Below are 25,594 nucleotides of genomic sequence, written 5' to 3'. Positions count from 1 at the left end.
CACGCTAACCACTCGATGGGAGGAGGAGGCATAAAGGCGCACATACACATACACGCTCACAAACGGCCTTTTAAACAAGTGAGAAATCACAGTGGCTGGATTGTTTGTCCAATCTAAGACGACGACAACTGAGACTAGTAGGTTATCTTCCTTACTAGAAGCTTTATGTGACTTCTTTCTTTTTTTTTGGAATCAAAAACTTTGCCTTTCACCATCATCATCATCGACATCATCATATATATTCTCATCCGCCACGGCTCGAGTATCAACTGTAAACATTGAAAACTCCTAATCCGTCCGTCTCATCAGAAAAAAAAAAGAAAAAGGTGAAATCAACCAATAACGGATTCCAAACTCAACAACAAATAACTTCAAAAGGCGACATCAAATATTCAAACCCCACGGCTTCATTCGTCATCTTCCAAAAATCCCTCCCTTTCTTTCCTATTTTTTCTTTTTGTTTTTTGATCCAACAAGTCGACCAACCACCGCGTTGTCATCGTAATAGCATCACAACACATCACCCACAAACCCATAGCCACACCTTTTTTGCATTCTACTATATCATAGCATGAGTTCCGAGAACGGCTGCAAGCAAATGCAGATCAAGATACTATACTCCTTCAATGACAACCTGACGACTTTTCTATCACGGTCGTCACAGCAGTTCCCAGTCCAGACTGTGGAAGTCCCCATGCACTCGTCGCTATCTGACGAACCAGAGATGATAACCTTGGGCGCTTTTGAAATCGAAGGCTGTGCTCGCCAGCTACTAGAAACCAATCCTGAAAACTTTAAGCTTCAAACCGAGGACTACGCCATATACTACAAAGACATCACCGAACAGCCAGACGAGCCTTTTGTCAGTAATGGGACGCTATCGTCGCTTTTAAAGACAAAGGAGTCGTGTCTCATCCCGGGCCGAGTTTGCCAGAACATGTCCGCCAACATCTTGTTTGGCAAAAAGGGCAACACGTCATCTTTGACGTTGGAGATCCGGCTTAAACTACATACTGTTGAAGCTAGCAAAATGCCTCATCAGGAATCACTAGTGCATACAGGTAGAACGAGTACACTACCGCAACCGGCTTCTCGTCAGCCGCTGGTCTCGAGTAGTGTCTCGCGACCGGAGAGGAAAAGACCAGCTGAATACATGCATTCAAGCTCAACTTCGGCCTCGGCGTCGAGCTCGAGCTCGAGCTCGAGCTCGGCGGCGACAGCGGCTGTCAAGGCAACTAGAACTTTGTCGTTGCCTTTATCGAGCCACATCCATAGCATACAGCAAGCTGATAGAGTATCTGCGCCGCGCTATAACCGCGAAAGTGTTGAAAACAGATTCAAACTGGCGTCTTTTTACCAGGATAAGGTGGTGTTCGACAAGAGTGAAAAGCGGCAGAAGCGCTACCCAAATAATTTGCAACCATTGCCACCACTACAATCGCGAGCCAGTGCTTCTGCATCACAGCTCCTTCCCCAGCGGGCCGTTAGAACAAGGTCGATGTTCACTGCTTCCCCAGCGATGCAATCTTCGCCTGGTGCTCACGAAGACATGTACTCTTCAGATGACCCAGAATACAAAGCTGGAGAAGATCAAGATGCACTCATCGAAGAGGAAGGAGAAGGAGACGAGGATGAAGAAGACGAAGAAGAGGATTATGATGCTACGTCGCCCGCAACTCCTCAACAGCCCCCCTACGTGAGTAAGGAGATCCCATTTGAACTTCCCGAAGACTTGGATAGCAAGCGAACGCATACCATATCCAATACGAAATTGCCCGAGAATCATGGATTGGTTTGTATCAACTCGTGCTGCCACACTTCCAACTCCATCAACTGGAAGTACTTTGAAACCGAATTCAAACCTCACTTTTCAGAGCTCATCAGAGCCACCTCGTTCAACAAAAAACACTATGAAGGTATGTTTGGACCGCTCTGCAATGCGTGTTTTTTATTTTACAAGAACAAGGGTTTCATGCGACCCGAGCACGTGGTGAGAAAATACAACCAGCAGCAGCGGTATAATGCCAAGTTGAAACTCAAGAGCGCCGGTGGCGAAGAACCAGAGCAGTCGAGACCCCCGCTCGCCGCACGGAAAAACCTCGCTTCATCGCCAACCAACTTCCCTACTCCCTCGCATACACCGTCGGTTATCAACCAAGTGATACAAAACAAGTACCATGGCGGCGGCAACAACAACAACAGCAACAACTACTCTCTCAACAACACCAACCCAACGCCAACGAACCCAACACCGGATAACGAGCTCATGCAACAACTAGGCGTATATGGCGGGCCATGCACTGATATTGACCCATTACCGGGACACACGCCGCCGGTTGTAGCAGCAAGATCAAACACCCGTGTGATAAACTACGACGAAGAGCTCGACGCGCGTAAAGCTGCGAAACAAAACACACGAGTCATCAACTTGTACCATGATAATGATGAGGACAAGGAAAACGTGCCGCCTGGTTCCGTGGTGGTACCGCCAGGACCGTCAGACTTGGCCGAGATTGACGCTATGCTCAATTCGATTCAGTGCGATGCAAATGCGCAGTGGATGAACTTGTTTTCACCGCGAGACCACACTAGTCCCAACTCGAAAACACCCGTGGACCAACCAGCAACATCTTCCAGCAAACTGGCAAATAATAGTACCAATAATAATAACAGTAACAATAGTTCCAAAAAAAATCCATCGCCATCTAAAACGAATTCAAGTATGGTGAACATGCCCAGCTCGCCCTATTTTTCCCAATCTGTCCCTGAAGAAGATCACAATGAAATCAACGATGAGTTGAAGCAATTGGTCAAGAGCAGCGGGTTCCAATCGTCACCTGATCGAGCCAACAGGACAGACACGGCGACGTCATTGATGAATTGGCAGCACCATAGTGATTCGGGAAGAGGAGGTCAGATGACGGGCGCCGCTAATAAAGACTTGGCTTCTACGCCAGGAAGTGAGATATTTTTCTCGAATGATGACTGCGGTCGAGGCAAAAATGGCATGAGTGTTGGCGATGACTTGAATTCTGAAGTCATCTGAATGCTGGATTTGAATATATCTTATTTGGCATTTGCATTATTTCTGGTAGAGATTCGCTTTTTTCATTTTTTTCATTATATACTGTTGTTGTCATCTGTATCAATACAAATAACTAACGTCATCTTTGTGCTTTCTATATGTTGGAGAGACTGGTGTTTGCTCAACCCGTGATCTTGATGAGCGCTTTTCCGTAAGCAAATACGCATTTCCTTTTTTATTTCGCCTTCAAGAGACTTGAAATTGGAGTGTGTCAAAGGAGGGACCTTGAGAATTAGGAAGCATTCACAATAATGCACGGCGAGCTCGTGGTGTTGCGAGCGAGATGGTAAAGGAGTAGATAATTGATACTCCTTAACGGGAAAAGACGGCAAAAGGTTAAAAAAAAAAAAGAAAAAACAAGAGCTAGGTTTCTTATTTTACAGTAGAAACATCGCCTGGAAGCAAAAGTAAATACAGCGACGGGGAACAGTGTATCTTCAACAACAAAACTTCTTTACTTTGTAATCTCTTCATGATGCTTTTCAGTATGATCAAGTCCCTGCTGTGAAATTACTTTTTTGTTGACTATATCAGCCGCGTGGAATTTGACGTTACCACTTCCTTTGTAGTGTAATGGCTATCACGGTTCGCTTTCACCGAGCAGATCGGGGTTCGATTCCCCGCAAGGGAGCTTGCTTTTTTTTTTCTTTTTTTAAATAATCAGCTAATCAAGGACAGCTCAGGCAGTTAAGACAGTAAAGGAAGACTTGATGCTTTCGGCTCATTTCAAAAGTGGAAGCATAAGCATGTTCACAGTTTGACTCGAAAACTTGGTATTTTGTCAAATACTTTGCAGTAAAATGCGAGAGAAAAATGCGCACCTATCCCGAGGAGACATCCCACCCTTGTAAATACCTAATCAAAAAGAAACATCTCTGAGTCTATCAATCTTCTACTTACTCAAGTGAGCTCTTTAAAGATATCATGCTGGTATCTTTTTTGCCACCAACTGCTAGATCACCTTGTGGTTTTGAATCTTGAGCCGATTGCGCATAGATCTTGAGAATTTTTAAGTTTTTTGCTTATATGCCATTAAATTTTAGTAAGTGTAACCACAAGCCGCACAAAAAATGCAATGTGCACGTGAGCATCTATGATGAAGGGAAAACTAACCAATTCGAATTATTCAAATCTTGAAAAGCCGCCAAAGACCGCTTAAAGTTTTAAAAAAGCTATACCCGGTTGGCCTTCGCCAGATCTCGGCTGGAACGTACGATACTCGAACATGCCTAACTTCTACGATATTCAATAGCGTATCACATTCGTAAGCAAAAAAGAAAAAAAGGAAATGGGTTCTATTGTTGAGTTTGGAGAATGAACTTGATTCCATAGTCATCTCCACTTCAAACCGGATCATTGCAAAAGTGAAAAGCATTCAATTCCAGCGGCATCGAGAAGTCAATGTCCGTTATTTTTTGAAATTTCATCTATGCTGTACTTGTGCCCATTGACTTGTGTAAAAATAGGATGTCCTGGAAACAAGGACAGAAAAAAGGGGCAAGGGGGGATGGGGGATGAATTGTCAAGTTTGACAAGCCGCAAGCACCGTGTTCGTAATTGAGATGTACTGGAATAGCCCCCCCTATTTTGGTGCAAAGAGACACCCATACGAGTGGCAAACCTCCACCGAGCTTGGTTAGGTTAAAGTTGTTTGCTCAGAGTTCCACGATAGTCTATTGTTGCAAAATATACAACTTGTACTTTCTTTTTTTGCAATGTTTCTTGGCTAGCTGAAATAGGGGTTGATTAAAAAAAATTGCAAACTGCCTTATCTGCGGGGTGGGTCAAATTTATTGACTTACCACCTCCTCATCTGTCCTCTAGATAATCTTTGGTTGCTTCTTTTGTCTGTCCTGATAGGGTGTACCCCCTTAGTCTTGGACACGAGAAAGATTAGAACATAGGTGAATGGAAAAGGATCCATTCATGTGAGTCTTGAGTTGGTTTGCTCACGATTCAATCCAGCTGACTCGCTCAATGTTGTTGGATCGAGCTGCTTGTTTTTCGCCTACTCCTCTTTCGTCAATGAAGATGTTGGGTTCATCGACATAAGTCCAAAAAATCTACCCAGATTGCATTTAAGAAAATTAACCGTCTTGACCAAAAACAGTAGAAAAACAGAAGGAGAAGGGGAAAAAAAATAGGGTTCGAACGCGTGGAAGACGTGTTTGCGTTGGATTCATCCAGCGGCCTAAATTTAGTGACGATCGACGCAACTAAATGGGGGAAAGGGAGAAAGTTGATGATTTTCAGGGTCTTGTAGTAACTTGCGATGCATCTTTACTTCATCACGAGTGGAGGCAAATGGCATACAGAGCATACAGCATAGAGCATGTAGCAAGGGCGAGTCAACCGAAATTCCTTGCATTTCATCACCAAGCTTTTAGGTTTACGAGCTACTTTGATGAAGATTTGCAATGCTCTGGAACCAGCAGCTCTCAGGTAGATGATATGATCACCCCCTCACATTGCCATTCAGGCTCGTCCTTTTTGCAGTCCAGGCGCTGCTCTTTTTCTCGATCAGCTCCCCATTTTGCTTCTTTGAGAAAAGCAACCTTCATGCATAAAAGATCCAACTTCGAAAAATAAGCCATCGGTTAAACCGACGCAAGACACGTAGACGATTCTTGGAATGTTTCCAACTCCTCCCTTCCCCTTTCGGTCTCAATTTTTGTCCTTCATCAATGATGACGTGCCCAGAGCCTTTGAACGATACATACAATTATCCAGATTGCATGTATCAACGCTTCTTTATCTTCACGTGGCAAAAGCGGTCAATAAATCTTCAGTGCGCGGAACAGATCTCAATGGAGCAAAAATTACGATTTTTCACGATTCGCGCCCGAGTGAAAAATCGTAACTGGATTTCTCCCGATAGAGCATGAAACGTTCCCTCCCAACGCTGTTCCCTAATCCCCCTCCCCCCCTTACTTGAATCACAAGGGGGGTTTATTTGAGTCCAGATTCAATCGATGATACGAGGTTGGGCACCGAGAAAGTGAAAAAAATTGACTCTTTTCGTAGACAATGCTACGTGGAATATTCGCCATAACGACAATTGAAAAATAAAACAAAGTCCGAGCGCTCTCAACCCTTGACCCACTTTCTCTAATGAGACTGAGTCCAAAGCCGTAAGCGGCACCTTCAACATCTCCAGAACATCCGAGTGTGGGCCTTTTTTTTTTTTTTCCTTCACCTACAATTGATGTGCAATCGAACTTCCATCGTGGATCTAACGTCTCAGAAAAAAGGACAATAAGTTGAAAATTTCATGTGTCCACTGCCGCAGGACTCTCCCTTCCACACTTATCTAAGGGGGGGGGGGGGGATGCCACTCCTATTGTCTACTATCTATAAGAAGCGGCACATTGGGAAAAAAAGACTAAGATCAAATAAATTTTTGCATGATAAACTTTTTTTTATATAGTTTTTTTTTTTAGTAGACGAATCTGGTGTACCTGATCAAAATCGCCAAAGACACGCTCGGCTCGTATTTGAAACCGTACTCCTCCTCATCCACGATGGGTTACTACCTTTTTTTCATGATCGGGGGAAAAAGAGAGGGTGCCGGGGGTAGTCAGAGCGTGATAGGACGAAGAAGAAGAACTAGGCAACGGTGTAGCCCGTGGCTCATCTCTTGAAAACTAGAAAAGTCACCGTGGAAAGTGTGGATAAAGGCCAAAAAGATGAGTTGGTTGGTGCCGCCTCGCCAGGAGCATGATATCAGTTTAGAGATGCACCGTGACTTATCTATTACACCTCCCCCAATTGTCGATAAGTGGCTTTGGCTTTTATACCGTGAAAGTGAGTAACGTAAAAAGTTAGAGGGTGAGGAGGGATCGCAGTTAAAAAAAAAATCTTTTTTTTTTTTTGTGTTATTGTGCCTTTCGCCAACACCTCACGGTACAAGACAAGACAATACAATGCAATCACGATACGTGGGATCACGATTAGACTTTGGCTTGCATTTTTTTTTTCATTTTCAATTTCTCTGAAAACATGGTATATAAAGGTTGGCAAGTCTCCGTGATGTTGTCTACTACCATGAGCCTGGCCTCTGGATAAAGAGAAAGGGAAGGGAATATAGTGTGGGTTGTTTTTGTGGAACGCGTCCATTTTTTATATTTCTTTTTTCTTACCTTGAAGACACTAGGCCAATTTTACAGCCATCATGCCGTTGGGGTTCAGGAAATCTTCACTGCAAGCGGTGCAAGACAATGCCACTATTTCGACAAAGTCCTCCTCGCAGTCGACCAAGAGCGGATCTTTTTCCAAATCCAGCAGAACATCCTCATCGTCATCTAGTTCAACCACACTGAAAAAGCAAGAGCCGGCCAAGCTTCAGATGATTATGAATGGCAAGCTCTGGGTGTTTGACTACCAGATCAACATGTACGTCGAGCACACCGAGTCTGCATACGACATCACCAAGAAACAGTACAACTCCTATTTGAAAGGGTTGATGAAGCTGACGAATTTCAAAACCAACGACAGGTTGAATGAACTGGTTGTGGGCAATTTGAGAAACTTGCAATTGCTCAGACACACGTATTTTGAAGAATTGAAATACGACGACAAGGTTGCTCGCCATATCGGTGAAAGCGAGGATAGTTACTGCTACATCAAGGAGATTAAGCAAGCTACCGATATCAAACACGGGAATGAGAAAGAAGCAGAGTCGCTGTTTCCATCCTTGTCGTTGCAAGAAGAGGGCAGCCATAATGAGCCGCATAACACGAGCAAGGCCAATATCCGGTCGATCTTGAGCAGCTGCCATTTTTGGAACAATTGCTACCAGGATATCAAATTCGACAGCATGTCCAACGGAGAGTCGTACTACGACTTACTCCCCAACACTCCGCAAGCCACAGCTTTTTACATTGAGTATATCGACTATTTACTCATCAATTTGCACATTCTCAAGCCGGCGTTGGATGACATTACCGATGCTCGCGAGTTTGCCAGGTTGAGCAAGATCCAATTTGTCTTTTACAACGATCTCAACCATGAGTTCTTGAAGATTATGAAGAATGAGCACGATAGGATGTATGAGCTTCAAAAGGAGTTGAACAATGTCCTCGACGAGGAGATCAACTACCGATTCATATACCAGAAATTGGTCGACGCCCTCGTGCAAAACATTCTCACGTTCCACCCAGAAATACCCGATGATATCTTGCAGATCTGGGATGATTTTTTCCACTTTATGTTCCACCACATGCTTATACCCCCAGCTTCGAAATTTGTTCCAAACCTCAGTAAACACTCGACTTTACCTAAACAGGCCAACAGCAGCAGCAGCAGCACCACCCCCTTGTCGTCGACAACGGGAGCACCGCCCAGACCCACGCGTCCACCACGTCTTTCCATTCCCAGAAACCTCAGTCCAAACTTGTCCATAGGTTCAGCAGCATCGATGGATTCGGTAATGTCGACGAGAAACAAGCGCCACGGCTCCGTAATGAACGACGTGTCATCGATACTCACACCAGCAACAACGGCGCACTCACCCACGCACTCAAGAAAGGGCACCGCGTGCAGCGGCTCCTTATTGGAAGTGTCACCAACTACCACGCCCACCATCGAACCACCCCCCAGAACAGACTCCGCTTGGGTCTTGTCCCATGCTGATTCGTTTTACGTTGTGGGGTACAAGTCCGACTCGAGGAAAGTCCAGCAGGAGAGAGCTAAGCAGGAAGGACCGGAAGCGGTGGAGAAGTTGAAATCGCAGAGAAGTGCTAAACGCGATGGTCCCGCGCAAAATGGCGTCGAGGCGTTGGAGAGGAGCGTGCGCAATAAACTCAATTTGTTCAAGAGCAGAGTCACTGCTGCTAGTTCTGCTAGTCAGGCAAAGAATGCGTCCACGTGAACATTGTCAACGAAGGAAGAAAGAGGGATGGAAAAGAACATGGCTGATTTTCCTATCCTCTCTTTCCTCCTTCCCCCCCCCCATTTCAAGTTTTTTCTTTTTCATGATTTTCTTTTCGAGCTAACTATACGAATGTTTTTTATTTTCAATTCTGGGCTGGTTCTGCAAATGGGATGGACGCAACTATCGAAATACATATTTATCACGTACTCTTTCTTTTTTTCGCCATCGTTCTCTTTACACTCTAGACTCATCTCAATTGCATCATTTGCCTCCACACACACGTTGTCTCCAAGACGTGTGGCTCCATCTAGTTTGAGTTCTGCATGCGGGAAGAATTACAATTTTTCAAAGGATAAGGCGCTGGTGCAGACAGTATAGGTGTAGGTACGGCTAACAGAGAGACCCCAAGGCAAGACACGTGAACACGCAAGGCGCACTGATTTCGCTTTAAACGGCTATTGAAGACGCTCCGCAATGCACCAATGCACCCAGAGAAGAATAAAAAACAGGCAGCCGCTGAGGATGTCATTAATTAACACGTCGGCAGATTCATATGTGGCCATTTTCCACAATAGAGCTCTGGCGTATCCCGTCCTGACCGTATTCACGCGTATTTTTCCCTTTTTTTTCATTTGTTCTGGAGTTGATCCCCAAGGTACGCGTCGCATGCGTGAGGAGGAGATCGGGGATTTACATTGCTGGAGGGACATTTGCGCTCGGCGGCGATGGAGCTTACTCGTGCAAACTCGAGACTTCAAGGAATTCAACTTGATATGTTGAAATGCTCAAACGCGGGGCTAGTGCACAACGCAAAATCCAGTAGAATGAAGTTTTCTTGTCCCTTGATCGAGAACGGGGAATCGCATGATAGCTGGGAGAGCTTCATGGGGCTGGACCTTGTTTGCATCAAGAGGAGAGAATAAACAAAAAAAACAAATGAAAAAAAAATCCAGAACTACGATTCATGAGGTGGACTTTTCAGGCTATTCTAAAGTTGGAATGTTGCGTTGCTTGATTATTAGCGCATGAAATCTCCCCATTTTGCAAAGGGGCTCGAGATGGTGAGTGTGCCCCAGACAAGGGTCTGTTTGTTGTATTTTTCTTGTTTTTCTTGACATCCCCTGGTCTATCTTTAGCAGCAGCCAGAGCAGGGATGAATAAACAGACATCAAATGACAACTTTGGAAAAAACGAAAGTCAGTTTGCTTATCCCTCTACATTTTGCAGTTTTGCAACTATTGTGGATGTGAAATAACGTTTCGGATTGCACGTGCATCCCCACCTACAAACAGTAGTCAACTGTTGTTAACGGTAGTGGTATCACACGTGACCCGGTAGCGTTGATTTTATCCTCTTACGAGGGATAGAGACCCACCAAGAGTAAACCCCCTTCCCCCGTGAGACAGAAATATCCTCAACTCGACTCAGCACAACTCAACTCAGCTCAGCCCGTTGCAACAACTCCCTTTTTTCCTCTGAGCTTTGGCCGGCGACACTCCCCACAGCAGAACCAATCGATTATCGCTTGTGCTACTTGCAGCAAGCAAATTTTGAACGACTGCACTACCATCCATGTGCTGATCCAAAGCTGAAACAGAGCTGAGATTTTTCATTTTTCGCAGCTAGTAGTTATCTCCCTCCCCTTCCTCCTCAGTCTTTAAAAATCACAGTAAAAGGAGCAAACAAGACTCGCAACGTTCCCACTAGAGGATCAGACAAGACCAGATTCGATTGTTTACTCGAGACCTCTCTGCTTCTCTTTCGATCATACAAAAGTACGGGTGAAATAGAATAAATCTTCAAGTGCAACACAACGGCGCACGACTCGGTTCGGGCCATGTGAGGTTGATTAAATAAATCTCTTCTTTTTTTTTACATGCGCATCGAGATGCGTGTTGATTATCAGCAGGAGTCAGACACTTTCTCAGTTTAGTTGCTGGTGAAGTCGATAAATAAAAAGCAAAACAATCTTGAGTCCATGACACCACACGCAGATGGGCAGCAAACTTACAATCCCCCCCTTGTTGGGCTTGACTCAAAAGCCGAGAAACCCGTTGTAGTCTGAAGAGGGTGTTGGGTGTCGGGAGTGTTTATGGTATTCTGGGATGATCAGCTTCGAGTGCTTTCGTTTGCTGGCGATTGGGTTAGAACCACAGATGGATCAGATGAGAGAAGAAAAGGGATGGGGGGAGGGGGAGAAACGAGTGGAGATTGGATAAAGTGCATGCATGAAGTCTGATAATATCTCTTTAAACAATCGAACCAGATCTCGATAATACTTCAAAAAACACTTACGAGTTGGTGGAAGGGTTGAAACTAGCGTAGAAGACAAAGAGGGGAGGGGGATAGAAAAATTCCATGACTGCAAATAATAACACTCAATTCTGTAGATTTCAGTGGTTTTAACGAGGTATCTAATCGTTGGTTACACCTCCTTGCCAATGTGAATTGAGGTTGCTAGGCCAACTCGCTGAAATTTTTGCCAATCTTATGCCTCTTTGTTTGGTTACCGTGGGAAAGGGAGGCAAATGATGGCGAAGGAGAGAGGAGAGACAAAACAGACAAGAAGTGGATGTAATTCGGAACGCAACCGTATATGAGTCGACAATTATAGAAAACGTCAATAAAGTCTCTGGAAAGATGCAAATTGTAAACAATTTAGAGATGAACGGCATAACGACGACGATCAGCGCTTTGTGGGTCAAAGCAAAAAAGAAAAAGTAAACAAGAACACCTTAAACACCTCAAACTCTCTGAAGATCACCCGAGACGACGTCGAGGTTGGTGTGAATGCAGGCGAGAGCAAGAGCAAGAGCAAGAGTGAGCATAAGATTAAGAATAAGAGCACGAGACGGACGAGAACGAGACGAGAACGAGACGAGAACGAGACGAGAACGAGACTAGATCAGATGAGATCAGTCGAGATGAGGTGAAAAGAAGCGAAAGACTGACCACGGCAGGACACCCAAGTAGATACTCCTCGCGGGTCATCGCTTCATCCAGCCTCTGATGGGTGCTAGTTGCCAAGTGTGACTCAAATGGGCCACTTGCCACCACCACCACCACCACCACCACCAGCACTATCACCAACACCTACTGATAATGCCGTTTATACAAAGTAAATTTTTCTTCTCTTTTTTTTCTTTGCAAAAGTGTTCTTTCTTCTGCAACTCGTTTATACTTGACTATTGAGTTGATTTACAAAATGAAAAAGTTGCTGCACCTTGGACTCTCTTGCTTTCTTATCTTTCTTTCCTTTTTTTTTCCGTGAGCTGACTGTGCCATCGGAATTACTGCAAAATTTTTTTTTTCCTTTGGGGTTTTTTTTTTTACCTATTGCTGTGGAGTTGAAGGGGTCTCCTAATCACGCCCCCTATTGGTAAACACACAGGATATTCCAATGATGATGTAGGTTCGAACAAGCCCGACTTCAAAAACTACGGGGTTCTGCCTCCTGTATTGACAAAAGTATAAGAAGATTGCACGATTATATTCTTGGACTTGTTATGTTTGTTGTGTTGTTGTCTGTTCTTTTTTTTTTTTTTATTAATAGCTCACTTGTCAATAATACAAACCACCAAGCTGGCCTGCAAGCACTCTAATAAATTAAAGTATTCATGCAGTCACCATCATCATCAACAAGCATAATCCCAGCCTAACCCTTTTGCATATCGCTATAGCCCGGTCGACATAGCTTATATGCTTACAATTTTACTCGCAGCTTTTTAATATCCGATACAGCTATGAATGGGTTTTCCCTTTCCCTTTATAACAGAGGGAAACCTCTGTTAACTACTGCGAGTACTGTATAACTTACCCATCTTCAAATAACAACCACTGGGTGACCTGACGTTGTTCAACTGCCCTGGGCAATTTCGATAGATACACATAGACAGACATATATATAAAGACTTCCTCCATCCTGTTCTCTCTATCGGTAAAAACCAGAAACTGCCAATCGCATTTATATTTATATCTTCATATTCTTTATTCTTTTCAGCGATCGCTTTATCGAGCACTTATTCCCACCCTTCATCAGCTCGCTTTTTCAGATCTGAACAACTTCAAATTACTTAGCACAACTTTACTGCATCTACAATCCCTTTTTTTTTTTAAAAAAAAACCTTCGACATGATTCCAAACCCATCTCAAGACTCCAACTTACTCAAAGAACACCAATTCTACGCCAAGACCGAGGTCAGCATGCCCTTGACATCGTTGGATTTGTCATCCGTCACCATTGGAGAAGTAGCACACAACGTGGTGACGTTTGATTCGGAGCACGTGTTTGGCATCGACAACTTTTTACGTTTGTTCATATTGTTGCTGCTTATAGCCATAGTTGTCGGCGTCTCGAGAGCATTTAGGAGGCATAGATCCTTTATCGGTAAGGAAAAGTCGAAGCTGACTATTGTATGATCCCTTAGTTCTGGAAATCACGTGATAGGCATCACGATTGGGTCCATTCCACCCAAGCCCGCACACCTCACGGCCAACATGCTACGGCAAAAAGAAAAGTCCACTATCATTCATAAATCATTCATAAGTCATTCATATATTATCCTTGCATTCTAAACTACACATTCAGTTCTTTAATTTGATGGAAAACAACACATTCACAAGTGTAAAGTCCCCATACGTTGCTATTTTTTTTTTCATATCCACCTTTGGTTTATTTTATAGATATAGAGTCTATGTACTCCAAATTAATACGGTCATAACACTTTCTTTCCCCAAACTATTACCAATACGCTTCCTTTTTTTTTTTTTTTACCTTTTTTTAATTTTTTACTTTTTCGATTTTTGAGTTTATGTGTTTATGATTTTTGTTTTCTCTTTCTCACAGTTTCTTGTAGTTTGGATGCTCGGTGATTTTGGACATTTCAATGTCCCACACGTTCCAATCGAACCAGATCAAGTTGGGGAATATTGTTAAAAGATGCCATAGGGAGTGAGCATCCACGAGGCGGAACCATGGCCTGAAATCATTGACCTCTAGTAGCACCCCGCATAGTAGGATCCCCGTGTTGATAATAGGCACGTAGGGGATTAACGATGACTTGGCTCCAGGAAACACAAACTTCAACTTGCGCACAAGCTTCAGCTCATACGGAATCAACTGGATTGAACTTTGATAAGTTGCGCGATTCGCCAGGTACGCGCGCGCCACGCCTAACGAATGCATACACCACAATAGCATGGCACTCATCCCCACCGTGATATTCATCTTCATATTATAATCATAGTCCCAATCTAAACGCAACCGCACCACGTGATACACGTAGAGCCCGGCAATCGCCAAATGCCACATCTTCAACCTGGTGTGGCGGTGTGGTCTATATAGCCCCAAGATCCGCACCACGATCACGTTCAAATTGCAGCACATCATGGCAAACGCCCCGAAATAGTCCAAGCTCTCAGTTAGCGGCGTGTCGCGGATATGGAAAATGACACTCATCAACCACCCCAAACAACTGACAACCAACAACACCATATACTGCCAATACATGGCGCTGCTGCCGTCCAAATTGCTCACCGTCATCACGCCGCCATTTGGTGGGGTGCTGCGCGCGCGCTGGGCGCGGATCATCTTCAAATTGGCCCAGTTGACCGCCAAGTTGCCCAAGCTGAACACCACCGAGCAAAACTCCTGCATGCCAAGCACTTGTCTAAAGGGCCACTTGCCGTAAAACTGCACCATGAACCCACCAGCGTCCAAAAGCTCGTTGGTGATCAATTGCTGGCAGTGGTAGTCGCAGTTGTGCGAGCATGACCAGATGGGACATCGCGCCAGAAACGGGATCGCTTGGCAGTTGCACAGGGCGATGCAGTCTTGGAACTCGGGAAGCAGGTCTCCTATCGAGGCCTGCACGGTTGGGGCTAGGAGGAGCAGTAGTAGTAGCCCGAGGGTGAAGCGACTCTTGTTCGGCCGTGCGACGCAAGCCGAGGCTGTCCACAGTAGCTGCCTGGACCGTGATACGTCTCCGCTGTCTCTGCTGTTGTCGCTGTTTTTCATGAGAACCGTGGTGCCGAACCTGTTTTTTCAGCCGAGCTTGTGAAGATAAACTCCAGATTTAACCCAAAAGAGAAAACAAAAAACAAAACAAAAATGCAACCTGTTGAAAGAAACTCTTGGACCCTTGTCTCTCTTTGCTCTATGTTTTAGTTCCACCAAGCAAATAAAGACTTTATGGTTTAAACCGATGGTACCTTAATCCAAATGCAAAAAAAAAGACAAAATCGCTTGGTATATGTATCCTCTTTTTATATAACTGTATAGACTTGTGGGAACTTTTTAACTCGCGGCACTTCTGGTCGTCGTATTTGCAGACTAAATTTTTTTCTCTCTCTCTTCAGCGCAGATTGCGCGATGCTGGCGATTGTGTGTGTATGTGCTTGTTACTGGCTTGACATGGATGCTTCAAAGGGGCATACACGGCAAGGTGAGTCCACGTACAGACCGGTGCATTTACCTCCACAGGCTGACTGTCTCGGGCAAAACTGGATAATAAAGGGCACACCCTTCTGTGGTGGACGTTTTTGGTTTTTTTTTTATTTCGTTACGTTCTTGCTGCTGTGCAAAACTTTATCCGGCTGCTATCGCGCGCGGCTGGCTCGGGAAGGTCAGGGGGTTGCAAACAGATCTGCAAGCAAGGCACAACGTAAGAAATTGTCATTGTTTTACTGTTTTTTTCTTCTTCTGAAGATCTCGACTGGTCGATGCAGATGCATGTCAGAGTTCAGGGGGGGGGGGGGGGGCGAGGTGGCGAGTGGTGTGTGTCAAATGGGGAAATTGAACAGCCTCGTGGGGGTAATCCTCGTTGCGGTTATAATTTGAGTGAGAGAGGAGAATTGTGGAAACTCCACAACAAAGCACAATTCGGTTTCGAGAAGAACCCCTTGAGATTGTCAGGTTTATCTCTCAGTTTCAAGCCAATACACCGTTCAAGCTGACCTCTTTTGCACCAAAGTCGAAACGATTGAAATCTCAGCAAATGGGAGGGAAAGTCTTAAGACAGAAAAAAAAAGTTGTGTTGCTTAAATTCAAATCGTTGAAATCGTTTAAGTCGTCTATAAGTCTATCCAAAAATGTCGACATTTATTATCATCACCGATTGCCACTCGGGTTGCTGGTCAATTTCTTTCTCTTGTGCTCCTCTGCTTGCGTCTTGACATACCGCACGGTGACTCCGCCCACGACTGCAGTGACCACCACCAACAGAATGTTCACCGGATATGGGTTCATTTTGAACGTTGTGTGGGTCAACTTGTCCAACACACCTTGCCCCGCGTTGAGAACTCCACAAATGCACATCAAAAGACCATAGACGGTGCCAAAGGTCTCGAATCCAAACACCTTGGCGCAGACGTCGGAAATAACGGTGTAGAAAAACGGCCTATAGCTGACAAATAAGCAAACACCAGTAACGGCCAACGCGTAGTTGGCGAAAAAACCCAAGACTCCAAAAGTCAAGGAAATAGCCAAAAGAAGGTACAACACGGATACAGTGGAGCACGTGTCCAACAAAGTTCCAATAAAGGGCACGGTTATAGCTCCCGCCAACGGCAACGCCAAGTCAAAGAATTTGTTCAACGCCTCGGCCTTCTCGCGCGAGTTGAAAATGTATTGGTACTGACTTGCAATCGTAGAGACAAAGTAGTTGAGCCGTAACATTTGAGTGGTGGAGAAAGCACATATTAAAATAAACCACCATGTCCCAATTTGGTATTGCGCCGAGTACCAGTGCAAGATTCCAAACACGCCGCCGCTATGTTCGGCCAAGTACTCTTCGCCTTCGTTGACGTAGGGCTGCTTCAATGCGTCGCCAACGGAGTCGCTGCGCCTGATTCCTCGTTGTGAGTGCATTTCTTCTTCTGCCGCTAAACCTTCACCTGCACTCAACAAAGGACTGTTTTCTGTCTCCCCTTCTGTTTCTGTTCCTATTTCTGTTCCAGCATGGCTTGGATGGTTTACATGGCCAGCAGTTTCGCTGTCATCGTTGCAAAGCGTGGTCGAGTTAGGGTCGGTATGGTACGATTCATTAGGCATCAACGTAAACTGGACAACGGTGATAAAAATGGGCACCACCAAGTAAACGCTAAAGAAGCTCTTCAAGCTGAAAAATCCTTCAAAATAGTCGTACCCCCACCTGTAAAACAAAAACACGGCACTAGAAGCATCAAATGCACCAGTTAATAACGCCAATATCGTTCCGCTTCTCTCTGGGAACGCATTCGACAATTGGAAACTGGAAATGAACGCAAAGGGCCCACCCAATGCCATAAAGCAGTAGCCAAACAAGTATGGGTCAATCCACTGTCCCCACGACACCAAACTTTCGGCGTAGATAAATGTGAAACACGCCAAATACAAGAAGAAAGCACCTAACAAGCCACATACTTTCGGTCCGTAAACGTCCAAGATCCGACCCACGGGGAAAGCGCAAATGTTCGTCAAGGCAGCAGCAACGGTGAATAACAAGTTTAATTTCAAATCCTGTTTGGTGCAAGTAGCTAACCCCCCCTCAGCAAACTTGCCGATATCATTGTTGTCTATGTTGTTGCTCTCGTAGTCACATTCCCATTCATAGACTCCCGAGTACACCAACACCGGTTTAAGAGCAGCAAATCCAAAGACGGCTCCTCCCGATAAAAGAACCCACGTGATGGCACAAATGACTTGTGCTAGTCTTTTCCCAGAGGAAGAATCCTTTGCCAACATGATGATTGTATGAAGGAAATTTTTTTTTTTGAGAAAAAGAAGGGGTTGAGTTCCAAGGATCTTGAATTTCAATTGTCTTTTCTTCTAACTTGTTTTTGAAATTTGTACGGGGGATGCCTTCGAATTGCACTTGTTGGAATTTTGAAAGGCCCAATAGAAACCGCAATGAGATAAGCACTTTGCCAATATTGACACAAAAGGGAGCAACGACGATTGCGGCCAACGGCCACGGCAGTCACGTGACAGCCGAGGATGCAACGTTCCCTTCCACCCCCGTTCTGGAAAACTGCGCGGAACCCCAGCCTCAACCCGACCCCCAAACCCGAACCAATGTCCATATTGCTCTCTTGCCAATGCTGGATGATGATTCCAATGTGGCTTGCTCAATGGTGTGGAGCAGACACACGAAAGCATACTAGCTAAGTAGATAACGATACAGAGACGTAAAGCAGAAGTAGAACAGAGCTACGCTTTAGACTGGTCCATTCTTTTTTTTTTTTTCGTTTTCAAATGTGCATTTATGTCTTTAATTTGGCTATACTGCTTTTCGGTCTGGGTCCTGTGGAGGGTAATCATAGGATAACCGTTCGGTATTAACTTTCACAGCGTCCTCGTCATCATCGCTTGTCTTGACGGGCGAGCTTCGGTCTTCTACGTAAATGACTTTTTCCGGCTTATCGAAAGCAGTAAATGTTGCGCCTGTGGCTTTGCAATACAAGTATTGAGCAGCAATTCTGACTCCGCATGCAATTAGGGTAAACACCACGCCGCCAACAGGCGCAATGACAAAGGCACCAAAAGCACCCCAATCTGACGAGTCGTAGATTCCGTTCCAGATTAAAAGGAGTTTGCCACCTTCTCTTGCTGAGTGGTAATAGACGGTTCCAAAGACAAACACGCCAAGCAACGCGCCAAACCCGCCGCACATCACGTCGAAGCCTCTCAAATACCAAAAGTAGGTGTTGCTCAAGCCGAGAAACACGGCGGGGATGACGGCGGCACTGACCAAGTCTGCAATCAAGTAGATTTGCAAGATATCGTTGGCGACTTTAACTGCCAACACCACGATGGGAACACAGATCAAAATCACCAACCCTCTAGTCCAGTTGATATGCAACTTGTTTCTAAACACGTCGTTTGAAATGGTGGATGTCATTGCCGATTGCAACGAATCGTAGGTGCATGTAGACAAGACAATGCAAAAGATCAAAACAAACGCAACTAGCCATCTCGGCATTTTCTCCAAAAGAATGAAAAAGGCATTGTAGCCATTATCATCGCCCACCGTCAAATCGCCCGACCACACAGCCAAGAACCCCGTGGTTCCAATTAAGGTGGTGATGACAAAAGTGACAAACGCAGCCAATGAACACCCAATCCAAAGATCCTTATTCGTCTTACTAGCAAATGTCCTCAACCAGAATCCAGACATGAAGCAATCGTTAGTTAAAATGGCAACAAACAAAATGTACACCAACTGCCACCCCAATTTATTTCCCTTGAGCAAGCCCAGCGGTCCAATCTTGCTCTTGTCAATCTCGATATACGACCCCATTCCACACGCGCATATGATCAACAAGAGCAAGACACACACACCTTGGAAATTATCAGTGATGAAACTGATCCTAAAGCCACCGAAGAAGGTGTAGATGGTAGTAACGACACATTGGACAATTACCGCGGGCAACGCATTCAACCCAGTGAGAGTCTCAATGGCGCCACGTATCGCGGACAACTCACCCACCATGAATAGGAACATAGTTAAGCAGGTGAAGAACGATAAGTAGAGTGCCGTGACGATGCCGAATCGGTGGCGGACCCACTCGGTCAAGATGAATCCGTCGGGGCATCTTCTTCTGATCATGGGTCCAAACACGGCGAACCCAACAATAGGGATCGACCCGCAGAGGGTGTAGACCAATAGACCGTGGAGCCCCGCCAAGTTAGCGATCTGGGAGTATGTGGAGATTATACCGACACCCATGGCTAGTTTTGTGATAGAGTTGTTAGTATATATTTCCGCGTGATTGAACTGCCGGGATCGAAGCTGTTATATTCTTATTTCGTCTAGTAGCAATATTTATCGTTCATTCCACCTTGGACGGGGTTTTCAGCCACTTTTCTCTTTGCGTTTTGTTTCACATACCTGATGCAATGAAATTCAAGGCCAAGGGAGTACCACGTTGAGTTCCATTACTTGACAAAAACAGCGATTTCGATGCGTATTTCCATGCAAGAAACAAACCGGTGGCTAACATGAATGCATAAGTTAGGTAAATGATGGCATTGTTACCCTGTGATGATAGTTGTGCCATCCTTAGTTTCCAATGAGCTCTGTTTCTTTGAAAAAAGAAAGAATAGCGGTGAGATGAGGGCCAGAACCGAAAGAAAAGGGGTGAAATGAAAAATGAAAAATTGCGATGGTCAGCTTGATGTTGAGGGAAATTGTCTTTTGATTCTATATATCTATCCGGGCTGGAGGGTTGCAATCTCCAAGCTAAGGCGAGATGAAGAAGGTATTCCTTTTTTTTTTTTCTTTTTTCTTTTCCGATCTTCGTAGATATAAATAAACTATGCACTTACAGGGCGGTATGCGCTTACAGGTCCTAGCGTCCATCCATCACAAGAGCGCACTCGCATATTTCTCTTTTCGGGAAATATTTGAGCCGCATGTGGTACGGCTCTGGTACAAGGGTTCAACGGGGTTTAGCTAAACCGATACAACTATAGAACAGTCTTGTGGTTGTCAAAATCTTCAGTTTTAATCCTCTTGCCTCTTTTCACTCCAAACTCAGGTATGGCACCATCACTAGCACCAAATACATCGAACAAGGGCAACTTGTCACCCAACCACAAGGCATGCTGGAAATGGTCCAAGACGTCATTACCAGTTTGAGGATGGATGAGCACCGACAAATTGCCGTGGTTCAACTGGAACCAGCTCAAGACCTTGATAAACACTTCGGGCCTCAACACATCGGCCTCCCAAAATTGGGTAGGGTGGGGTCCAATTACCTTGGTATCGGGTAATTTCTTGACGAGGATCGATCCGTCGGCGCAATCGTGGGGGAAATCAGAAAGTAGCTTATCTCGCAATTCATCGGATTCCTCAAGTGATGCCGGCTGGTGGGCAAAGTAGTAAACGTGGAAGTCGTAGTATTTCACGGGTGAAGTGAATTTGAGCCCGTGTTTTGATGTGGTTGCTCTGGAGGGATCCGCTTTGTCTAAATGAGTAACGTATTCCATTGGTTCCTTATTCTATGATCTATGTTTTTTGTATGATTCGAGTGCTGCTACTGGGAGAGGATATATGCTGCTGTTCAGAAGGACTATATTCTCTTTTCTTTAAATTTTACTTCTTGAAAAAGTCAATTTCTGGGGAGCAAAGGAAGTTTGCGCCACAGTGAGCATTTTGCTCATTGATAATTGATAACCGTTAATTGATAATTAATGATCGCGACTGCGCAATTTCGTGAAAGAGGAAACCCCCCCCCCCCACGATTTTTCAAGAGGGAAACTTTTCGATCAAGGTGAAATGTGTGACTCTAGTCTCGCAAGCGTGAAAGTAACCCCTCCGCCCATTTACAGAGTCAGAGTCATATGATTATCCATCGATTTTTACGTTAGATCTAATGAAAGTGCCTTTGCCGTGGAAAAAAAAAAACTTGCACGCTAAGGACCCTATTATACGGAAGAAGTCAAGAGAGTTCCTCCACTTTCCAAACCTGCTTTCGGAAACTGCTCCTACTGGTTAACCGAGGGCGTGGGGGGACAAAAGAAAACGGTAGGCGAACTTGTTTCAAGTGATGTAAAAAACCTTGTGCTCCCTTCTAGGTTATGAACCCGAAGCTTTTCTGTCTCTACGTTTTACTTGTTTTGCTTTTGGAAGAGAGGGAACGGCACCAAACTTGAGCTATTTTGGGGGGTACAAAAGAAAAAACCCCCCCCCGGTTGCAATCATAGGTGTGCTATGTTAGTGTTTGCGCAAGCCAGCCGCTGTTTGTTTACCGTGGGAGTTTACCTCGATTACCTCGAATTAGTCATGCGAACCAAATACTTGCTTGCAAGCCTGAAATCCAAGGCTGCAAACGTTTCACAATTATCGTCGGATGTTTTAGGAGCGACGTTGACGAGCAGAAATCTTGAAACCTCGCTAGTGCCGTTCTCGTGAGCAGGTATCAAGCACTTCCCCTCCCCCCCGACACTTCTTTGCGTCTTAATGGGAAGAAAAAAGAAGAAAAGAAAAAAGGAAAAAACCCAAGCCCCCTCAAGCCCCTCAAAGCCCCCTTCTCTTGACAGGTCTTTGATCTCTCCTGAACTCAAGCCACCAGTAGAAGATCAAATGGACATTTCCACTCGACCAAGACCTAATACCAAAAAAAAGAAGAAGAAGAGGAAAAAAAATTTGGCGGATGGATTGCTTTTGACTTGAATGGCTCGAGTCAATGTTGTATCATTGGGCACCTTTTTTTTCTTTTTTTTTTTTTTTTTTTTTTTTTTCGGGTAGCAGTCTTTAGTCTGACCAATCTGATGAATCTCCACTGAGCTCAATGCAACCCTTGTTGCAATAATCTATGAGATGCTCCTCCAGATCTTGCCACAAGGGCATTCTCCTCTTGCCTCGATATAATTTTATCGGATCTTGTAGCCAGAATCCATCAAAAATCAAAACAAACACCATGGCGCGCAGTTGGTAGCATCATGCAATAGCAGCGTGTCGAAACAACACAGAAGCAATTTTTTTTTTGTTTTAATCTTGTTTTAACTTGATTTGGTTTCGTGGTTGAATCAACACGCCACACATCTCATGCTTTGACTCTATCCATGTCGAAAACAAAGAAAAGCAGCAGTACACGAGAGAATACGAAGATGGAGAAAGAAACCAGCAAGCAGTGGGCAGTGGGCATTGTTCATTTTTCTTTGTTTTTTTTTTTAGTTGTTTTTTTTTAGTTATTTTTGCGACTAGCTGGGGACTCTTGCGTTCTACATTCTTCTTGTCACACACTCTGTATAAACATCGTATTCAACTGTAAGATCTCCATTGTAGCCCGCCTTTGTCCTGTGTGAGGAAAAGCCGTATTGGTCTGGAGCTAAACCAGACCCTATCGTAACCATCTTCTTACCCGTGGGTGGCCATTACTCTAGTTTCAAATTTTTTCAATGATGAAGCAGTATTCTCATGAGCTCAACATGTTCACCATCAAGTTGACTATATAGTGACCCCTAAACTTGAAGAGGTTTAGAATACCACGGAAAGACATGCTCTTCTCTTCCCACTCCCCTCTTCCTCCACCTCCTCCCCCCCTTCTTCTAGCGCGAACATCAACACATTTTTTTTTAAAAAAAATGCGCGTTGTTTTGCAATCAAATATTTTTTTCCTTTATATTTTTTTAGTGTTTTCCAACTTCGTCCAGCTTGGATCTGCCTCAATAGCTCACTTGTGTCAACAGATTCAGCACAAAGCCTGGTCTTCACCCTATCCTCTTTAGTAAGAGGGTGTAGATCCTTTTAGTTTGGGGGACTGTTTAACCAAATATAATAAATTTTTTTATCTAAATCTTTCAACCTCCATGGAGATCACAACAATCGCTATTTCTGTCAAATGTCAACCTTATTCTTTTCTTCTGTTTTTTGATTTCTAGAGAGCATTTAAATAAAAACCCTGATATCTCCTTTTGCTTCTTCATTTGGAGAGCCCAACTTTTTCAGCTTTCCCAACTTCCAACTTCCAACTCGTACATTCCTTACTTTCTTCACTAGTCGCTCGTTGATCCCCCCTTGAAACAAAAACAAAACCTTCATTTCACGATGTTGGCTAAAACTGTGTTTGCTGTATTGGCAGCCTCGTTGACCTCGGTTGTAGCAAGCGGCAACCAAGTCGCGTTATACTGGGGCCAAAATGGTGCTGGTGGTCAAGAACGATTGTCGTACTATTGTCAAGATGCTGGAGTCGACATTGTCTTGTTATCCTTCTTGAATGACTTCCCCGACCCCACCAACGTCAATTTCGCCAACCAGTGCGGCAACCAATATCCTTCTGGTTTGTTGCACTGTTCGCAAATCGGAGAAGATATCAAGACCTGTCAAGCCTCGGGCAAAAAAGTCCTTTTGTCTTTAGGTGGCGCTGCTGGTACTTATGGGTTCAATACTCCCGCCGATGGTGCTGCTTATGCCGACGTCTTGTGGAACAAGTTTGGTGCCGGCACTGAAGACAGTGAGAGGCCGTTCGATGATGCTGTTGTCGATGGATTCGACTTTGATATTGAATTAGGTTCCGACGTTGGATACCCCGAGCTTGCCCAAGCATTGCGTTCAAAATTCAGGAGGCAAAGTGCAAAGAGCTACTACTTGTCAGCATCACCACAATGTCCTTACCCCGACTCCAAAGTTGGAGCATTGATGGCTCAAGAACAACTTGATTATGCATTCATCCAGTTTTACAACAATTATTGTTCAGCCAATGGTGACTTTAATTATGACACTTGGGCAAATTATGCAGCTGGTGCCCCTAACCCAAACATTGAATTGTTTGTTGGTTTGCCAAGTACAGGCAATATTGATGGATATGTTGACGCTGACAAGGTCGGTGAGATTGTTCAAGAAATCAGCTGCAATCGTAACTTTGCAGGTATTTCATTATGGGACGCCTCTGGAGCTTGGTTAAATGCCAACAATGAGGGTCAGAATTTCGTTGCTCAAGTCAAAGATCAGTTGAATCAACACAGCTGCGCGGCTACTACTACCTCCACTGTTAATGAAACTAGTGAGTCAGCCAATGAGACCAGCGAGGTTCCTCCAGTGGATGAAACCAGTGAAAACGACACTCAAACCACCACTGACGCCACCACCGCCAACACCGCCACCACCGCCACCACCACCAGCACCACCAACGCTGCTGCTAACGAGACTTCAGACGAACCGGAAAGTCAAGCTACCGTCACTGCCACCACCGACGCTGTTGACGAGACATCAGAAGACTCAGAAACTCAAGTCTCCACTGTTGCTCCTGGACAATCATCAGTGCCCACAACTGTATATGACCCAACTTCATCAGTTCAAGCAACCGTCGGATACCAAAACAGCACCAACGTCGAAACAACCGCTTTACCACCAACGGCAGTTGCACCTGGCGCAGCAAGCGGCACGAGCGGCACAATCAGCACAATAACAGCAGTCGGCACAACCGTCATTACAATCACTTCATGTTCCAACAACGTCTGCACCCACGTACCAGTGACCACGGGCATTGTCACCGTGACACAATTGGATACCACATACACTACCTTCTGTCCATTGACTGCATCCACCTCCCTCGCACCAGGAGCCGCATCTGCTCCGGGTGCTGATAACCACAACAAACAGATTGTAAGCAACATCAAAACCACCGTGCTTACAATCACCTCATGTGAAAACAACTACTGTCAAATTGCCCCCGTCACTACGGGAGTTCAAGTTGTCACTGACGCTGGAACAGTGTACACCACTTATTGTCCATTACCTGCCACATCCGCCGCCACCGCGGCTGCTGCCTCATCTGCAATCCATGAAGAAGATGAAACAAGTTACGTTACTGTTCACTCGACAGTTTATACCTATCTCCCTACCTCAGTGGCTGCTGCTCAGGAATCAGCATCAACCTTAACAGCTGGTGTGCCTGTTGTTCAGCAGCTGACAGGAGCCCAAAATGGAACCGAGCCTGCAGTTGAACCTATACCTGTTTATGAGGGCGGTGCCTCTGTTTTGAACTCGGGTGTAGTTTTCAGTGTGGCTGCTGTCTTGGTTGGCATGGCTTTGTTCTAGAATGATCCAAAAAAATAACAACACAATCTGTACTATTTTTCGAGTATGTATTATAAAAAGTTTGAATACCTTGATAAAACTTGCGCGAATTAGATCTTACATGTCCCTTCAAGC

The 25,594-nt window shown here is 44.8% G+C and overlaps 8 protein-coding genes across 8 annotated transcripts; 4 read left to right on the top strand and 4 right to left on the bottom strand. All coding sequences in view use genetic code 12, as the record gives it.

Annotated features, from left to right (window-relative positions):
• Positions 1 to 571: 571 nt before the first annotated feature.
• On the top strand, positions 572 to 3,046 carry LODBEIA_P55450 (uncharacterized protein; the record flags this gene model as incomplete). The annotated part of the gene is made up of 1 exon (XM_066975889.1): positions 572 to 3,046. One exon carries the CDS (start codon positions 572 to 574, stop codon positions 3,044 to 3,046), a length of 2,475 nt encoding a protein of 824 aa, XP_066832483.1.
• A 4,210-nt stretch (positions 3,047 to 7,256) lies between these two features.
• LODBEIA_P55440 (uncharacterized protein) lies at positions 7,257 to 8,954 on the top strand (the record flags this gene model as incomplete). Its single annotated transcript, XM_066975888.1, has 1 exon — positions 7,257 to 8,954. One exon carries the CDS (start codon positions 7,257 to 7,259, stop codon positions 8,952 to 8,954), a length of 1,698 nt encoding a protein of 565 aa, XP_066832482.1.
• A 4,134-nt stretch (positions 8,955 to 13,088) lies between these two features.
• On the top strand, positions 13,089 to 13,376 carry LODBEIA_P55430 (uncharacterized protein; the record flags this gene model as incomplete). The annotated part of the gene is made up of 1 exon (XM_066975887.1): positions 13,089 to 13,376. The coding sequence occupies one exon, from the start codon at positions 13,089 to 13,091 to the stop codon at positions 13,374 to 13,376; it is 288 nt and encodes a 95-aa protein (XP_066832481.1).
• Positions 13,377 to 13,797: 421 nt separating this feature from the next.
• LODBEIA_P55420 (uncharacterized protein) lies at positions 13,798 to 14,973 on the bottom strand (the record flags this gene model as incomplete). The annotated part of the gene is made up of 1 exon (XM_066975886.1): positions 13,798 to 14,973. One exon carries the CDS (start codon positions 14,971 to 14,973, stop codon positions 13,798 to 13,800), a length of 1,176 nt encoding a protein of 391 aa, XP_066832480.1.
• Positions 14,974 to 16,065: 1,092 nt separating this feature from the next.
• LODBEIA_P55410 (uncharacterized protein) lies at positions 16,066 to 17,679 on the bottom strand (the record flags this gene model as incomplete). Its single annotated transcript, XM_066975885.1, has 1 exon — positions 16,066 to 17,679. One exon carries the CDS (start codon positions 17,677 to 17,679, stop codon positions 16,066 to 16,068), a length of 1,614 nt encoding a protein of 537 aa, XP_066832479.1.
• Positions 17,680 to 18,214: 535 nt separating this feature from the next.
• On the bottom strand, positions 18,215 to 19,994 carry LODBEIA_P55400 (uncharacterized protein; the record flags this gene model as incomplete). The annotated part of the gene is made up of 2 exons (XM_066975884.1): positions 18,215 to 19,665; positions 19,826 to 19,994. 2 exons carry the CDS (start codon positions 19,992 to 19,994, stop codon positions 18,215 to 18,217), a joined length of 1,620 nt encoding a protein of 539 aa, XP_066832478.1.
• Positions 19,995 to 20,403: 409 nt separating this feature from the next.
• On the bottom strand, positions 20,404 to 20,925 carry LODBEIA_P55390 (uncharacterized protein; the record flags this gene model as incomplete). The annotated part of the gene is made up of 1 exon (XM_066975882.1): positions 20,404 to 20,925. The coding sequence occupies one exon, from the start codon at positions 20,923 to 20,925 to the stop codon at positions 20,404 to 20,406; it is 522 nt and encodes a 173-aa protein (XP_066832477.1).
• A 2,563-nt stretch (positions 20,926 to 23,488) lies between these two features.
• Positions 23,489 to 25,480, top strand: LODBEIA_P55380 (uncharacterized protein; the record flags this gene model as incomplete). The annotated part of the gene is made up of 1 exon (XM_066975881.1): positions 23,489 to 25,480. The coding sequence occupies one exon, from the start codon at positions 23,489 to 23,491 to the stop codon at positions 25,478 to 25,480; it is 1,992 nt and encodes a 663-aa protein (XP_066832476.1).
• Positions 25,481 to 25,594: the final 114 nt, after the last annotated feature.

This window comes from Lodderomyces beijingensis (assembly GCF_963989305.1).
Source record: "Lodderomyces beijingensis strain CBS 14171 genome assembly, chromosome: 7".
NCBI lineage: Eukaryota > Fungi > Ascomycota > Pichiomycetes > Serinales > Debaryomycetaceae > Lodderomyces > Lodderomyces beijingensis.
The sequence above is the reverse complement of the archived record's forward strand: the minus strand, read 5'-3'. Positions and strand labels throughout refer to the sequence as shown.